The 17,917-nt window shown below is 50.6% G+C and overlaps 1 protein-coding gene and 1 pseudogene across 4 annotated transcripts in view; both read left to right on the top strand.

Annotated features, from left to right (window-relative positions):
• SLC12A3 (solute carrier family 12 member 3) overlaps positions 1-17,917 on the top strand; it is a 49,390-nt gene that overhangs the window by 25,070 nt on the left and 6,403 nt on the right. For 2 of the 4 annotated variants that reach the window (XM_030822970.1, XM_030822961.1), the window contains exons 20-25: positions 889-966; positions 1,759-1,860; positions 3,114-3,225; positions 8,433-8,519; positions 11,294-11,429; positions 13,307-13,374. In XM_030822970.1, coding sequence (XP_030678830.1) covers positions 889-966; positions 1,759-1,860; positions 3,114-3,225; positions 8,433-8,519; positions 11,294-11,429; positions 13,307-13,374 — 583 coding nt within the window. The remainder of the gene's footprint in view (positions 1-888; positions 967-1,758; positions 1,861-3,113; positions 3,226-8,432; positions 8,520-11,293; positions 11,430-13,306; positions 13,375-17,917) is intronic. The other 2 variants (XM_030822975.1, XM_030822981.1) reach the window with 1 other exon arrangement.
• On the top strand, positions 15,495-15,895 carry LOC115837313 (annotated as a pseudogene).

The raw sequence follows: 17,917 nt of genomic DNA, 5'->3' as shown, positions 1-17,917 counted from the left end.
CTAAAAATAAAAAATTAACCAGGTGTGGTGGCACCGTGTCTAGAGTTCCAGCTACTTGGGAAGCTGAGGTGGGAGGATCGCTTGAATCCAGCAGTTTGAGGCTGCAGTGAGCCGTGATTGCACCACTGTACTCCAGCCTGGGTGACAGAGCAAGACCCTGTCTCAAAAAAAAAAAAAAAGGAAATATTTAGAGGTGTGAAAGCAACAACGTGTATGGCAACAAATGCGAGGCAGTGCTGGAGAGGCTGGGAGCTTGGAGTCTGTGTCTCTTGCAGCCAGGGGCTGGGTCCATTCATTTGTGCCATTGCTGAGGGCATGCCTGGCACACGGCAGCTGGTCAATAACTATTTACGCCACCAATATTTACAGAGCAGTAACTCCACTCCTGACCAACGCTGCTCTTGGTGCTGGGGTTACAGGCACACCAAAAGCCAAAAATCCTCTGCTTTTGAGAAGCTGACACTCCAGAGGGAAAAGCAGACACTTCCCAGTGGACCCATAAGTCATTTCAGATCGTGAAAGTGTCTGGAGAAAACGGGTGCCGGGCGTAGTGGCCAGGGAAGGCCTCCCTCAGGAGGGGGCCTTTTGCTGAGGAGGCCAGGGCTAGGGGAAGTATGTTCCAGCTCAGGGCGCACCCACCACCACGGCCCAAGGTGGGGATGAACGTGGCCTGTTTGAGGGGCAAGAGGAGGCCAGGCGCGACTGGAGTGTAAGGAGCCGGGCAGGAGGCAGGTCAAAGGGAGGCCAGGGCCAGGTGCAGTAGGGCCATGGAGGCCAGGCGGGGCATCGGGACTTTCTTCCTAGCATTAAGGGAGCCCTGTCAAGGAGGAACCCACCGTGCCCTCAGACAAGGAGAGCCTGTGAACAAAGCTGCCTCTTCTTTTGCAGTTAACCCCGTGTTTGACCCAGCGGAGGACGGGAAGGAAGCCAGCGCCAGAGGTGCCAGGCCATCAGTCTGTGGCGCTTGTCAGTGTTCCCACTCAGAGCTCAGGGCACTCTCGCCCTGTGGGGCAGCTAGGGGTGGGCCACCTGGGAACTTGGTCAAGGACAGATGTTTTTTTCTTGTAACAGTGGTGCCTGAGTAACTGGAGTTGGGAACTGGAGGGGCTTGGCCATGTCAAAGATTGCCAGAAGCCAGGCGCAGTGGCTCACGCCTGTAATCCCAGCACTGTGGGGGGCCGAGGCAGGAGTTCCAGGCTGCAGTGAGCTGTGACCGCACCACTACATGCCAGCCTGGTTGACAGAGTGAGACCTTGTCTCAAAAAAAAGAAAAAATATTGCCAGGAGGTGGAGAATTCAGGGTCAGGGCATCATGGGGACCCACCTAGCAGGCTCTGGGGCCCTTGTCCCACCCCTGCCAAGGCCCCTTTAGCCATGCAGGGTGGGGTGGGATTTTCCTTCATCCTCTCCCACCATCACTCCAGGAGACAGGGGGCCTGCAGTGCAGGCGGGAGGGCTGCTGTGGGCATTTGTGAAGGGTGCAGGGGGTGTTTAAGGGAATGAAGAGTGCACTTCCCTACCTACCCAGAGGGCTCTGGGACTGCCCCCACCCCCAGTACTCACCAGAATCCTGGGAGAGAGATGCTGAGAGCAGGGCAGGGGCACATCACAGCACTCAGCATCCTGGGCCTCGGTTCCTGTTCCACCTGCCAGAGAACCCGTGTTCAACATCAGAAGGGGCACTGGTGGGGCCCTGGGCCAGGCCTGCCCGGATGCGCGGCAGCTGGCTCTGCTCTGACCCGCCCCTACCTCCTGCAGTGGACCCCAAGGCCCTGGTGCAGGAAGAGCAGGCCACCACCATCTTCCAGTCGGAGCAGGGCAAGAAGACCATAGACATCTACTGGCTCTTTGACGACGGAGGTTCAGTGTCCCCCTTGGATCAGCCCTCCTGCCCGGCGGGGGCGGGGTGGTGGTGGTCTTCCTTCCTTCTCCTTCCTGGCCTGCTCTCAAAGGGGACAGGGGCTCCTGGGCCCACCAGTGAGCTCAGGGGAGCCTGGAGGGACCCCTCTGTCTGGCCTCTAGTTTTTTGGTTATAAAATGGGAAGCTTTGAGAGAAGAGCTGAAGTCGCCATGAGATGGAAACTTCTGACTGGATGGCCCTTAGGGGCACAAGCAGGTGATATAAATGGGGAAATGGGCGGTGCCCAGGAAAGCTGGAGGAATATTTTTCACTTCACAATGAAATATACCCTCTCCCATTTAAAAAAAAAAAAGTGACTTTCAGCTTTATTGCTCCTACCTTTGATAGAGTCACAGACAGAAAGAAAATGTCTTTGCTCCAATGGAACGAGTCCTGTTAATAACTGCCAAAATAGTCTGAGCACTTACTACCTGCCTGACAGGGAATTCCCTACTTAACGCAGTCCCCAGGTAGGAGCTGTCATGATTAACTCTGCTGCATAAATAAGGAAACTGAGGCACAGAGGATTACAAGGTGATATGTGACAGCTGGCCCTTGGTCTTGTGTGGAGAGACAACAGAGAGGGATGAGGGCTCCCACATGCTGGTCAAATATTCACTCTTCAAGAACTGCCAATGACCTCGGTTTTTATGTGAAACTCCTCAATTATTAAATGACAACTTTTGTTTTTTATTATTGTTTTGGAGATGGAGTCTCGCTTTGTCGCCCAGGCTGAAGTGCAGTGGCATGATGTCGGCTCACTGCAACCTCCGTCTCCTGGGTTCAAGCGATTCTCCTGCCTCAGCCTCCTGAGTAGCTGGGATTACATGCATGCACCATCAGGCCCAGCTAATTTTTTGTGTTATTAGTAGAGAAAGGGTTTTACCATGCTGGCCAGGTTGGTCTTGAACTCCTGACCTCAGATGATCCTCCCGCCTCGGCCTCCCATAGTGCTGGGATTATAGGCATGAGCCATGGCGCCCAGCCGCCAGCTTGTTTATTTAAATATGCTGCACAAGCACAAATAAACCCTACCCCACAGAGCACCGTGTGCAACTTGGGTTTAGTCAGGCATGTTCATTATACAGATGGGTCAGCTGGGGTCCAGCGAGGAGAGGAAGGGGTTTGCTAATGGCAGAGTGGGGCAGGAACCTGCATAGTGCTCTGTCCTGAGTGTATTCTTGTTGTGACTCATGGGGACTCTCCTCGCCAGGCCTCACCCTCCTTATTCCCTATCTCCTTGGCCGCAAGAAGAGGTGGAGCAAATGCAAGATCCGTGTGTTTGTAGGAGGCCAGATTAACAGGATGGACCAGGAGAGAAAGGCGTAAGTGCGGAGGGCTGGCCCGGGGGTGACTGCAGGGACCAGTGCCATCTTAGCTCCACCCAAGACTGTCCCCCACCCCGGATCCTCTACCACCGCCCCCAGGTGGGCTCTGAGATTGTCCCAAAGCCCAGGGCCAGCTTTCTCCAGGCCATGGCAGGAGCAGGAGCAGGAGCAGGTTTCTCTCCATTCCAGAAGTTGTTCTGGTTTCCTGCCCCCTCAATAAATGCAGATGCCCTAGGCTTTGCCACGACAGGGAGGGGAGTTAGGTTGTAAAGTCACAAATCTCTGGGTTTGGATAACAAGAAGTATAAAAATAAGAAAGAAAAGGAATCCATTTTTTAAATTTAAAGTTAAAAAAAAGACCAGAAAAATTGAAAGAAAAAAAAGATAGAAAAACAAAAAACAAACCTCCTCCAGGAGGAACCTGTATGAAATGAAGGATGGGCTGGGCCAAGGAAGTTGGATCCAGGAGTCCAGGAGTTCGAGACCAACCTGGGTGACGTGGCAAAATCCTGTCTCTATGTTTTAAATTTTTATATGTTTTAATTTTTTTTTTTTTGAGATGGATTCTCGCTCTGTCACCCAGGCTGGAGTGCAGTGACACAATCTCGGCTCATTGCAACCTCCGCCCCCTGGGTTCAAGCAATTCTCCTGCCTCAGGCTCCCAAGTAACCGGGATTAGAGGCGTGCACTACCATGCCCAGATAATTTTTTTGTATTTTTAGTAGAGACAGGGTTTTGCCATGTTGGCTAGGCTGGTCTCGAACTCCTGACCTCAAGTGATCCACCCACCTCAGCCTCCCAAAGTGCTGGGATTACAGGTGTGAGCCACTGCCCCCAGCCAATATTTTAAATTTTTTTACAAATATTTTATATATATTAAAAAATGTAAATATATATAATTTGTTGAAAAAAGGAAATGAAGGATGGAGAATATACCTCCTCCTGAGAAATGAAGTGGGGGCTAGAATCCTTTAGGGCAGCAGTCCCCAACCTTTTTGGCACCAGGGACAGGTTTCGTGGAAGACAATTTTTCCACAGGCTGGGGAGAGAGTAGCGGTTTTGGGATGAATCAAGCTCATTACATTTATTGTGCACTTTATTTCTATTATGATTACATGGTAATATATAATTAAAAAATTATACAACTCACCATAATGTAGAATCAGCAGGAGCTCTGAACTTGTTTTCCTGCAACTAGATGGTTCCATCTGGGAGTGATGGGAGACAGTGACAGATCATCAGGAGGGTTCATGGCCCTCTAAGATCCTGCAAGAGGGTTCATGGCCCTCTAAGAGTCTAATGCCACTGCTGATCTGACAGGAGGCAGAGCTCAGATGGTAATGCAAGTGATGAGGAGTGGCTGTAAATACAGATGAAGTTGCATTCACTGCCATGCACCCGGTTCCTAACAGGCCATGGCTGGTACCTGTTGGCAGCCCCGGGGGTCAGGGGCCCCTGCTTTAAGGCAATGTCCCCAACACATGGGATGCAGGCTCTGGTGAGACAAGAGGTGACTTTAGTGGCCAGGGATTGAGGTAGCAAATGCCACTGAGTCTTTTGGTGAGAAGTGCCTTTTAATTCTCCTCCAATTCTGGGGCTGATTCTGCAGAAGGTCCTGGTTTAGCCTTGGCCTGTCCTTCCTTTTGGTAACCTGTGCTTGTCTCCCTGAGCAAGAGAAGTAGGCTGGATGCATGGGCTTGGCAGGCAATGGCATCTGGCCAGAACTTACTGACCCTGGTTTATTGACATGGGTTTTATTGGACACCTCTTCCTGGCAAGAGGTGCTGGTTTTCTGTTTAAAATTGTGATGTCGGCTGGGCACAGTGGCTCTGCCTGTAAATCCTGGCACTCTGGCAGCAGGCCAAGGTAGGGGATTGCTTGAGGCCAAGAGTTTGAGACCAGGCTGGACAACATAGTGAGAGCCCGTCTCTACCAAAAAACTTAAAAAAATTAACTGTGAATGGTGGCATGTGCCTGTAGTCCTAGCTACTTGAGGCTGAGGCAGGAGGATTACTGAGCCCACATCAAGGCTGCAGCGAGCTATGATTGCACCACTGCACTCCAGCCTGGGTGATACAGCAGACACGGTCTCTATTTTTTAATAATAATAAAAATAAAATAAAATTTAAACAAATAAATAAAATCATAATATAAAATTTCCTTTTGAAATGTATCTAAGTTTGGGCCAGGTGTGGTAGCTTATGCCTGCAATCTCAGCACTTTGGGAGGCCAAGGCGGGCGAATCACCTGAGTTCAGGAGTTCCAAACCAGCCTGACCAATATGGTGAAACCCCACCTCTACTAAAAATACAAAAATTAGCTTGGCATGGTGGCATGTGCCTGCAGTCCCAACTACTCAGGAGGCTGAGACAGGAGGATTACTTAAACCTGGGAGGCGAAGGTTGCAGTGAGCTGAGATTGTGCCACTGTACTCCAGCCTGGGCGACAGAGCAAGACTCCATCTCAAAAAAAAAAAAAGTATCTAATTCGGAATATGAGTTGATTTAAACAGAAAAGGAAGTAAATAGTAAGGCAGATGGCACACAAGTGTGGAGTTGACAGGTATCGGCAGGTGGAATTGGGCAGCTGCTGCTTTGAGCAAGTTCAGGTGAGGTGGGAGGTGGTAGGCTGGAGGTTGGCTGGAGGGTACGGACAGATGGGGCAGTTTGCCCAAAGTCATCCAATTAATTAGCCAAAGAGAAGAGCCCCTGCCCAGTCTCTAGTGCCCTCTGCAACTATCCTGGCTGTGATGCCCCAGGGTCAGAGTAGGAGGGGATCCCCCAGCCTACACCACCCGGTCCTATGCCAGGATGGCCTCCCATGCTCCATTCTCTATCACCCGCAGTGTGAGTTAAGGGAAACCCGGCAATCCTATCTCTTTGTCCTCACCCCCCACTAAGAACTTTCTCCTGGGAAAGCCCCTTTTCAGCAATGCTAAGGAAAGTGTTGCTTGGGAAAAGCAGCATCTGCCTTCTCTGTGATCTCCAAAAAGTAAATAAGATATGAGATTGCTCTGCAGTCTCTGCTTCCTGTCCTGGCTCTGAATAGAAGCTGGGTTCAGCAGGTTTGGTATAGCTCAAGGCTATGGCAGCCTGGGCTGACAGCATGTCCTTGGTGGGAAGGTTATGTAACCCTTCCTCTGCCTCCCTCTGTCCCTTGGTGGGCCACATCCTCTGCTCTCTACATAATCCTGGGGCAGGTCTATGCTGCCCTTGCCTAGGCACTGCCCAGGCCTGCCAGCCTCTGCTGCTACTGCACACCAAGACAAATCTGCCCACGGCTCTGCTTTCAAAATTTCACTCCCCAAGGTCAGGGGCCAGCAGCAGCTTGCCTGCTGGGTCCCAGCCTGGTCCTCCAGGCTTGTCTCCCATTTCATCCTCTCTCCCAGCACACTCCATGCATCCCAGCCAGCTCCTCACTGCCCTGTTCCACCCCCTGCACCCCGATGCCTTCCCTCCTTTTGACTGTTCCCCACCAACCAGTCCAGTGGTCCCTAACCAGGCTGGCATATCAGAATCACCTGGGGCATTACCAAAACCATGTCCTTCCCAGGGGTTCTGACTCAATGGTGGGCAAGGGGGTGGGGGAGGGCCCAGGCAGGTGTATTTTGTTGGTTTGTTTTGGTTTTGGCTTTTTTTTTTTTTTTTTTTTGAGATGGAGTCTTGCTCTGTCACCCAGGCTGGAGTGCAGTTGGCTCACTGTAAGCTCTGCCTCCTGGATTCACGCCATTCTCCTGCCTCAGCCTCCCGAGTAGCTGGGACTACAGGCGCCCATCACCACGCCCGGCTAATATTTTGTATTTTAGTAGAGACAGGGTTTCACCATGTTAGCCAGGATGGTCTTGATCTCCTGACAGTGCTGGGATTACAAGTGTGAGCCACCGCGCCCAGCCAGGTGTATTGTTTTTAGTTTGTTTGTTTTGAGATGGAGTCTCACTCTGTCCCTCAGGCTGGAGTGCAATGGCGCAATCTCAGCTCGCTGCAAGCTCTGCCTCCTGAGTTCAAGCAATTCTCCTACCTCAGCCTCCTGAGTAGCTGGAATTATAGGCGTGTGCCACCATGCCTGGCTAATTTTTGTATTTTTAGTAGAAATGGGATTTCGTCATGTTGGCCAGGCTGGTCTCGAACTCCTGACCTCAGGTGATCCACCCGCCTCAGCAGGTGTATTCTCAGGTGTAATCTCAGCACCCAAAGTGCTGGGATTACAGGCGTGAGCCACCGTACCCAGCAGGTATATTGTTTTGAATGCTCCTTGGGTAATTTCAGTGTAGACCCTCCCCTGCCCCACCCGCTTTGGCCTGTAACAGTCTTACCCCTCATTCACCATCCAGCCAGACTGCCACCTCTGTGAAGTCTTCCCTGACTGCTACAAACCACAGTGGGCTTCTCCTTCCCTGTTAGACACAAAGTCAGCGCTGTCTGTCTTGCTACTCCTGGTTCTGTACCTAGTTTCTTGTGTGTTATCTTTGCTTCCTCAGCCACTCTAGAATTTCCTTTATTCAACTTTCCTATTCCTTAGACCTTTGTTACTCAAAGTGTTGTCTGTGGACCAGCAGCATTGCATCCCCTGGGAGTGTGTTAGAAATGCAGAATCCCAGGCCTCACCCCAGACCAGCTGAATCAGAATCAGCATGGTAACAAGATCCTAAGCAGATGCGTAGACTTGTGAAAATTTGGGGTGCGCTAGTACACAGATGGCCACCAGATACTTGGGAAAGTCTGGTCAATTACTTTTCTGTTTCACTTGTCATCATCTAAACCATTTTATGGATATTCGTTTCCTGTCTGCCCCTACCCCCATGTTCTACAAGGGCAGGCTTTGATCTGTTTTTCTGACTGCTCTGTAGTCAGTAGGTGGTCAGTAAAAATTAGTTGAATGAATGAGTACATTTTAAAAACTCTCAGGCTGGGCATGGTGGCTCCCACCTATAATGCCAGCACTTTGGGAGGCCGAGGCAGGAGGATCACCCGAGGCCAACATGGCGAAACCCGGTCTCTACCGAAAATACAAAAATTAGCCAAGTGTGGTGGCACACATCTGTAATCCCAACTACTTGGGAGGCTGGGGCATGAGAATCGCTTGAACCTGGGAGGCAGAGGTTGCAGTGAATTGAGATTGCACCACTGCACTCCAGCCTGGGAGACAGAGCAAGACTCTGTCTCAAGAAAAAGTAATAACAATAAACCTCTCCATGTGTCCTCCAGGATCATTTCTCTGCTGAGCAAGTTCCGACTGGGATTCCATGAAGTCCACATCCTCCCTGACATCAACCAGAACCCTCGGGCTGAGCAGTAAGTTCTGTTTTGGGGTTTTCAGGCAGAAGGGCCAACTGTGTGCCTGGAGACCCCTCTGCCAGCTGTCCCCTTTTTCCTTGGTAAACTAGGAGCAAGGGGCTCTCCTCCAAGCCCTTCCTAGATGTGTCAGAGGGCACAACTTCTGCAGTGGCTGTGGCCGGGGCATGTCCCCTCCCTGGGGCTGAGGGGACCACAGGGCAAGGCGGCTGCAGCACCTGACATTGTGTTAACACATTGGTGCTGGGAGGGGGGAAAAGGTGAGTGACCTGGGCAACAACTTCCTTCCTCCTTCCACGCAACGGCAAGAGCACAGATTTTAAGCAAACCCCTGTGTGAATTTGTAGCAATGACCAATGGTAGGTTCAGCAGGGACTGTTTGCTTTCCAAATGGTATAACTTCATCTTCTTCAAATTAGACATTTACAAACAGGATTTGTATTTTGTCAATCAGTGTGCATGAGGTTTTCCAGGACTCTCTCCTCACTAAAGTATGTTTCCTCCTGACCTCCTAGCCCTAACTTTTCTCTTACGTCTCCCAGCCATAAGGATGTCCCCCGTCTGGACAGGGAAGGAAATCAACACAAGCAAAAAGGAGCTATGTAACAGTGATGGATACATTGGCTCTGACCATTTGTTAGGAGCTGTGCTTGGTGCTGCAGAGGCAGAGATGAGGAATCTGCAGCCCCATCCTCCAAGCATGGCTACAGGCTGGTGGAAGCCAAGGGCAGTTGCAATGCTGCAGAGACAGATCAGGGTGCCAAGGAGAGTAGGATTGTCTCTGTTGGTGGAAAAGCAAAGCCTTGCGAAAGGTTGGCCTTGATGATCAAAAGGAGATCGGGAAGATCTTCCAGGCAGAAGAGACAGCAGGAGCAACATACAGACCCCATCTAGCATCTGATATTTATTTATTTATTTATTTATTTATGAGATAGAGTCTTGCTCTGTCACCCAGGCTGGAGTGCAGTAGTGCAATCCCAGCTCACTGCAACCTCTGCTTCCCAGGTTCAAGCAATTCTCCTGCCTCAGCCTCCCGAGTAGCTGGGATTACAGGAGCACACCACCGTGTCCGGCTAAATTTGGTATTTTTAGTAGAGATGGGGTTTCACCACGTTGGCCAGGCTGGTCTCAAACTCCTGACCTCAGGTGACCCACCCACCTTGGCCTCCCAAAGTGCTGAGATTACAGGCGTGAGCCACTGCACCCAGCCTAGCATCTTATTTTAAAAATCCCCTCCATTGACCTTTCATCTGCCTCCAGCTCCTGGACCATTTCTCTCCTCCTTGGCAGAGCCAGACTCCAAGATGTTTGCACTCTTTGTTGACCCCTCCCCTAATCTTCCTGCTCCCAACCCACTGCCCCCGCTGTCTGAGACCACTCTTGCCAGCATCATCAGTGACCTCCATGTTGCCACACCCACAGAGTCCTCTCTCCCCACCTTTCAGCTGCACTTGACAGTGATCCTTCTTGAGACCATTCCTTCTTTTGGCTTCCAAGGCACCCCCTCCGCTGGTTTCCTCCTGCATCAGGGGCCCTTCCTCCAGTTCCTCTGCTGGTTCTTCCTCCTTAACCTTACTCGCCCTTGCTGGCATCCTTGGGGTTTGGCCCTGACCCTCTTCCCTTCTCTCCCTTTACTCTGTCCCAGGTGAGCTCATCCATCCTTGTGGCATCAGATAGCAGATAGCATCATCTGAATGCCAATCAGCCCTACATCTCGCTCTCTCTCTCTCTCTTTTTTTTTTTTTTTTTTTTTGAGGCAGTCTTACTCCATCACCCAGGTAGGTTGGAGTACAGTGGTACCATCTCAGCTCACTGCAACCTCCGCATATTGGGTTCAAGTGATTCTCCTGCCTCAGCCTCCTGAGTAGCTGGGATTACAGGTGTGTGCCACCATACCCAGCTAATTTTTGTACTTTTAGTAGAGACAGGGTTTCGTCATGTTGGCCAGGCTGGTCTCGAACTCCTGACCTCAGGTGATCTGCCCACCTCGGCCTCCCAAAGTGCTGGGATTACAGGCGTGAGCCACCGTGCCCGACCCCCGCCCTAAATCTCTGTCTTTAATGATGTGAATCACATTGCACAAAAGGCCCGCCAGCAGCTTCTGGTCTCACTTGGGGCAGATAAGGAAGCCCCGCCCGACTGGGCCCTCTCTGCCTGCCTGTCCTCACCTCCTCCCACCCTTCCCTGCACTCACCTTGCCCCAGCACACAGGATCCTTCACTACTCCTCATATGAGCCAAACACGCTCTGCCTCAGGGCCTCTGCATGTTCAGTTCTGTTTGCTTCTGCATCCCCTGTCCCGTGCATAGCTGGTTTTGCAAGGACAGACTTCCTTCAGGTCCCAGAAGGGCCTTCCTCACCCATTATTCTTTGTCCCAGTACTTGGTTGTCCCTTCATAAAGCTTCCACTTCATATTTATTTGCTACTTGCTTATAACCGTGGGCTCCGTGAGGACTGGGGACACAATCTGATTTGGTCACTGTTGTGTAGCCACAGAGCCTGGTACAGAATCATGCTCTGTAAATACCTGCTGGATGGTCCGGTGGGTCATAGGTCAGTGGTTGTAGGCAACTTGTGAAAGTTCAGTTGGATGCCAGACCCAGCCATCAGAGCTGAATTCAACATGGAAGCCACTTTGTAAATGGCAGTGTCCGATGGGTTTCAGCCTGAAAATGGGAGCTGTGGCACCACCACCAGCTCCCTGCAGGGACCTGGCACCCCTAGAGATGGGGCTATCATCTCAGCCGGTCTCAACCCACTCTCTCATCCCCAGCACCAAGAGGTTTGAGGACATGATTGCACCCTTCCGTCTGAATGATGGCTTCAAGGATGAGGCCACTGTCAACGAGATGCGGCGGGACTGCCCCTGGAAGATCTCAGATGAGGAGATTACGAAGAACAGAGTCAAGGTGTGGAGAGGGGTGGGGGTGGGAAACACGACACATCGCTGGGTCAGGGACGGGTGTCCTGCATGTCTTGAGCTCCCCCAGCTCTCCCCTCAGTCCTCCACCCTGCCTTCTGCTCTGGCCCCTGAGGTACCCTCAAGCCACAGTTGCTCAGGCTGATGGGTAACCTGGCTGTGGAACTCAGTGCTATCCTTGACCTGGGAGCCTGGTCCTCCTGCCCATCTTGAGTGAGCTCTGGCAGTGGGCTTGACTGCTAGGAGTCCTCCTCCTTCGTCTCCACACTTCCTCTATGCTGGGTGGAAGAGATTCCTGAGACTCATGGTGACCCAAGGTATAATTAGTCCTGTTAGGCAGTGCGCGGTGGCTTACCCTGTAATCCTGGCACTTTGGGAGGCCGAGGCAGGTGGATCACTTGAGGTCAGGAGTTCAAGACCAGCCTGACCAACATGGTGAGACCCCATCTCTACTAAAAATACAAAAAAAATTAGCTGGACATGGTGGCAGGCACCTGTAATCCTAGCTACTCGGGAGGCTGAGGCAGGAGAATCGCTTCAACCTGGGAGGGGGAGGTTGCAGTGAGCCGAGATCGCGCCATTGCTCTCCAGCCTGGGTGACAGAGTGAGACTCCGTCTCAAAAAAAAAAAAAAAAAAAAAAATTGTCCTGTGGGCCAACACAGCTGCCTCACTTTCCCTGCTTAGCCTCTGGACCCTACCCCTGCCACAGCTCAGAGCCATGGTGCCCCTTCCTGGACAGCACCTTCAGGACTCTAAGGGCTAAGAGAGGGTGTGTGCCTGTAGCCGTGCTGTGACCGTGTCAAGGTGGGGCAGGCTCTAGAAGTGTGAGTGATGGGGGCAGGGGCTGGGTCCTACTTCTCCCCCCAGTATCAGTCATTCTCCACCATGAGTTATTTTACCCCCTGGGGGACATTTGGCAACCTCTGGAGACATTTTTGCTTGTCGCAACTCGGGGATGGGGCTGCTACTGTCAGGCAGTGAGGAGAGACCTGCGATGCTGCCAAACATCCTACGATGTGCAGGACACTTCCCACAACAAGGACTTGTATGTCCCAAATAACTACAGTGCAAGGTCCAGAATCCCTTACCCAGGTTAACTCCCTTCCCCTCGGTCTCCTGGTCTCCAGGATAGGGCATCCGTCCACGATCACCTCCTGAGTGTCAATCATTTCTGAGTAATTTGAGATAGGCCTTGGGTTGGAAGGAGTCTCCCACCCCCAACCCAGTCCCACGCAAGTTTTGGGGACTTCCCTAATCTGTCAGCCCCGAGACCCTGCCCCAAAGGGCCCATGCAGCCATCTGGCTCTTTGGAAAATGCTGAATAAAACCTCGTGTCTGAAGAAGACCTTCCAATACTCTGTTACAGAAGAAGTGGGGCGACCTGTCTTTTCTAGAGTATTTTTTGTGTACCAGGCCCTCTGCTGGGTGCTTTTGCATAGGTTGTCTCATTTGATCCTCCCCAAATTCCCCTGGAGAAGGTATCATCATACCCATTTTACAGATGAAGACGGTGAAGGTCAGGGAGGCAACCTGACTTCCTCAAGTTCTCTCTGCTACGAAATGTGAGAGCTGAGATCTGAACCTAGTAAGGTGTTCTTTCTTCCCTCTATCCTGCTGGTTATGGTCATAAAGTCAGGCAAGGAAAAGCCACAGAATGCTTCTTGGAGGAGGTGAGCTTCGTGCTCCATTACTCTGAGGGTCCCCTTCTTCTTGGAGGCAGGAGACTCTATAAGAATTTATGAGGCAGCAGAGTCTACAAGTAAATCATGAATCCAGTTGAAAATGTTAATGAGGCCATGGACGTGGTGAAGGATTGAGTGACCTCGACGATATGGGAAGTGACCACTTGGCTTTCTTCCACCCAGTCCCTTCGGCAGGTGAGGCTGAATGAGATTCTGCTGGATTACTCCCGAGACGCTGCTCTCATCGTCATGTAAGTAGTCCCTGGCTGGTGGGAGGACCAGTCTGTCCAGAGTCAGGTGTCTCAGGTCTGGGAAGGGGCTCAGCAGGGGCACCATGGAGGACCCAAGCCTTCCCCTGGGAAGCAGAAGGGCCAAAGTTCCCATAAACATAGCCCTGGTGATTCTTAGCATGTGGCTGGGCCTGAGCCCGCCCCACACCTGAGCTCCATCTGGCAGGGCTCGAGGGCCTCACGTGTCCCAGGCATCAGTGACCTCCCCTTGCCATTGCTTTTTCCTGTTGGCTGCCTTTTCCTACCAAATTCCACTTGGCAAAGAGGGAACCCGGCTCTTTCCAGAAGGACATCGACTCCTGGTTGTTCAGGAATCTCTTGGCTCTCCTTGGCTATCAGCCATTCCCAGCTGATGTTGGTTCCAAGCCTGAGCAACAGAAACAGAGGCCTGCCCTAGCCCTGGCTGTTCCTACTGGACCCACATCCAGTTCTGAGCCACCCCTGGGGTGTGTTAGCCAGGGCTGAGCAAGCAGAATGTGGGATGGAAGGTGACAGCTAGCAGCGAAGGTCTCAGGGTGGCTCTGCTCTCTCTGAGGCCTGTAAGAACATGATTGGCCAGGCAAGGTGGCTCACGCCTATAATCCCAGCACTTTGGGAGGCTGAGGTGGGCAGATCCCCTGAGGTCGGGAGGTCGAGACCAGCCTGACCAACATGGAGAAACCCCATCTCTACTAAAAATACAAACTTAGCTGGGCATGGTGGTGCATACCTGTAATCCCAGCTACTCGGGAGGCTGAGGCAAGAGAATTGCTTGAACCTGGGAGGCAGAAGTTGTAGTGAGCCGAGGTTGCACCATTTCACTCCAGCTTAGGCAACAAGAACGAAACTCTGTCTCAAAAAAAAAAAAAAAAAAAAAAAAAAGGAAGAAGAAGAAGAACATGATTAGCCAAGCCCTCAGCTCAGGGGACAAGGGGTCTTTGCCAAGGCAAGTAACTGGCCTCTTCTACATTTCCTGGGGGCCAACCACCTGGGAATCAGACAGAAGGGATCTTTCAGCTCTGGTGATGCAACCCACCCCCAGACCTGTCACCATCTGACCTGGACTGCAGATGCCAGGTTCTGCAGGACAGCTGAAACGTCCGTGGAACCTGCTTGTTCATATCCTGAAGCCAGGACCAACTACCCAATTTGCAAGGCCCAGGACAAAACAAAAATGTGGAGCACCTCGCTCAGAAAATATTAAGAAGGTCTGTGGTCTTCCCTTTCAAAGCAATCTCCCTTACATTCTCACATAGGATGTATGGAATTTGTTTTTTAAAAAATCTTGTGGTGATGGAAACGAGGAGGGGGTGGGGGTTCAACACAACTGATCATAGGTTGATCATTGATGTAGACAGATGATGACGTGGGCATGAAACTTCAGGGTATTATTTTTCAACGTTCACCTGTTTGAACTTTTCCATAAATCTGCAAAATGCATCCTGCCTTGGAGAGCAACCACAGGTGCCTCATCAAGCTTGCTTTCTTTGGCAAGAAGGTCCCTAAAAACCTAGCACCACACACTGTTCTAGGAAGATGTGCTCAGATAGGAGGGATCCTTCAGCTCTGGTGATACAACCCATTCCCAGACTTGTCACCATCTGACCTGGACTGCAGATGCCAGGATCTAAGGATATTAGATTCATGAGAGGAGACCTCAGAACAAGTGGTCCATTGAGGGTGATAAAAGCAACTCAAACTATTTTCCCACTACTTCTGTTGCTTGAGTACTGTATAAGTTGCATGCATCCCTTACTGCTGTGTTTGCAATACCCTCTTTCAGGAGAGCACCAGCAATGTTTCTTTTATGTAGTGTAAGTGCCCCTTTGAGAAGATCAAAACAGCAAATGGGTTCAGACTGAAAATGGCCAATGGCTTCTAGCAGATAAGCAGATAAAGCTTGAGGATATGCATCCTCCTAGGTCTCATCAAAGGCTAGAAGCTAAGCAGCCAGTTTGGAGACCTGACCTGGAGGTTTCTGGACCTCCAGTCTGTCTTAAGATGTCCATGAGGGTTTTTCCTCCCTGGATGTCTGAGGATTGACTGCCATCCTGAATGAATCAGTAAGTATCCAAACCAGGAAGGACATGACCAACTGACTACTTCAGAGGAAACAAATGGTCATCTATGTCCTTCACGCTGGGAAGGCAACAGTACCTAAGATAGAAATTCAGGACCAACTAGCCAAAATATACAAGACCACACTGGATATCATCTTTGCATTTGGATTTAGAACTAATTTTGGTGGTGGCAAGACAAATAGCTTTGGTGTGATTTATGATTCCTTGGATTATGCAAAGAAAAGTGAGCCCAAACATGGACTTGCAAGACATGGCCTGTATGAGAAGAAAAAGACCTCAAGAAAGCAATTAAAGGAACGCAAGAACAGAATGAAGGAAGTTAGGGGGACTGTAAAGGCCACGTTGGTGCTGGCAAAAGGTGGGCTGGAGATTGGATCACCGCCAAAGGAGTAAAGGGGTGGTAGTGATGTTATCTGCGGCCATTGTGGATTTTTTACAAGAAGATTAATAAACTAAAAACTCTCACAAGAAAAAAAGATGCCCAGGAGAATTCAAAAGGCACCAGCACCAGTTACTCTTCATTGATAGGACAGAGGTAAAATTTTTGCTTTTGCCAATTAGCGGAATTTTGTCACCAGGAGAGTGGTTCAGGCAATTAGAAACGTGCTTGGGGCTGGGCACGGTGGCTCACACCTATAATCCCAGCACTTTGGGAGGCCAAGGCGGGTGGATCACTTGAGGTCAGGAGTTTGAGACCAGCCTGGCCAACATGGTGAAACCCCATCTCTACTAAAAATACAAAAAAAATTAGCCAGGCATGGTGGTGCATACCTGTAATCCCAGCTACTTGGGAGGCTGAGACAGGAGAATTGCTTGAACCTGGGAGGCAGAGGTTGCCATGAGCCAAGATCATGCCACTGCACTCCAGCCTGGATGACAGAGCTAGAAATGTGCTTGGATAATACTCAAACGCTACTTCCACACATGAAAGCAGTTTTCAGAAATTATGTTTTAGAACATTCAGGCTGCTATAGCAAAATGCCATAGACTGGGCTTATCAATAACAGAAATTTATTTCTCATGGTTCTAGAGGCTGGGAAGTCCTAGATCAAAGCATGGTAAATTCAGAGTCAGAGGCAGGGCTCCTTTCCTGACTCATGGACGGGTCTTCTTGCTGTGTCCTCACTTGGCAGAGGGAGCCAGGGAGCTCTCTGGGGCCTCTTTATAAGAGCACTAATCCTATTCACAGGTCATAGGGCTCCACTCTCATAACCTCATCATCTCTCAAAGGCCCCACCTCCTAAAACCGTCACCCTGGGGATATGGATTTCAATGTGTGAATTTTGGGGGGACATGAATATTCAGACTGTAGCAAATGGTTCTGACTTACAGTTTCTCTTCTTCCCAATCACTTCCTATGTGCCAGTAGACAGTAGAGCATGTAGAATTCTTCATGATTCCTAATATCCTATGCAGTGTGCAAACCCTTCTTAGCAGATGAGTGTAAGAGCACAGAAGTCTAACAACAGACCAGAAGCAGACCATTGTCAGTCTGCCCCTGGGACTCAGTATTCCTCATGCCCCAATGTCCCTAATGCCAGTGTGTGCTTTATTTTTTCTTTTTTTAAAGAATGATTGTATTTATTTCTCAAATAGTGGTATAACTTTTTTTTTTTGAGACAGAGTCACTCTGTTGCCCAGGCTGGAGTGCAGTGGTGAGATCTCAGCTCACTGGGTTCAAGTGATTCTCCTGCCTCAGCCTCCTGAATACCACCATCTCGCCCAGCTAATTTTTTGTATTTTTAGTAGAGATGGGGTTTCACCATGATGGCCAGGCTGATCTCGAACTCCTGACCTCAGGTGATCCACCCACTTCAGCCTCCCCTAAAGTGCTGGGATTACAGGCGTGAGCCACGGTGCCCAGCTGCAGATAGTGATATAATTTATAGTGTAGTCAATTGGGTTGAACTGCCACTTGCAACATTTTCTTGTGTGACTTAAGGCATTAGAAAAAAAGAAGAAGAATGTCAAGACGGTGACAGCAGGGCATTAGACAAACAAGGGACCCTCCTGAGCAGAAGGCCCCATGTGACTGTGCTGGTTGCACACCCAGGAAACTGGCTCTGCCCAGAACAATGCTTCCTGGGGCTTTAGGGACATGTTTTTTTTTGTACAAAGAAAGTGCCCCATGTTTCTCTGGAGAACAGTGATAAGGAAAGGGCCTGGGCTTATCTCCAAACCTCTTGCCAACACCTAGCAGAGAATGTTCCTAGGGCAAGGTTGGTCCAGGGCGAGCGCTGGGTCCGAGCGCAAGACAGTGGAAATGGCTTTGTCCTGGGATGCCTCCCAGACTCTTTCTTGGGTATGGTGCCTGGTGGTTGTGCATGGGTGTGCCAGACCACGGCTTAACGAGTGCTGCCTCTGTTCAGAGAGGCATGTGCGCATGTTGTCTACACCATTAGCCCACTGTGTGGCCTTGGGTAAGACCCCATGTCTCTCTAGCC

Source organism: Nomascus leucogenys, chromosome 2, assembly GCF_006542625.1.
Source record: "Nomascus leucogenys isolate Asia chromosome 2, Asia_NLE_v1, whole genome shotgun sequence".
NCBI classification, from domain to species: Eukaryota; Metazoa; Chordata; class Mammalia; order Primates; family Hylobatidae; genus Nomascus; species Nomascus leucogenys.
Note: the sequence above shows the minus strand (reverse complement) of the source record. Positions and strands in the feature narration are given on the sequence as shown.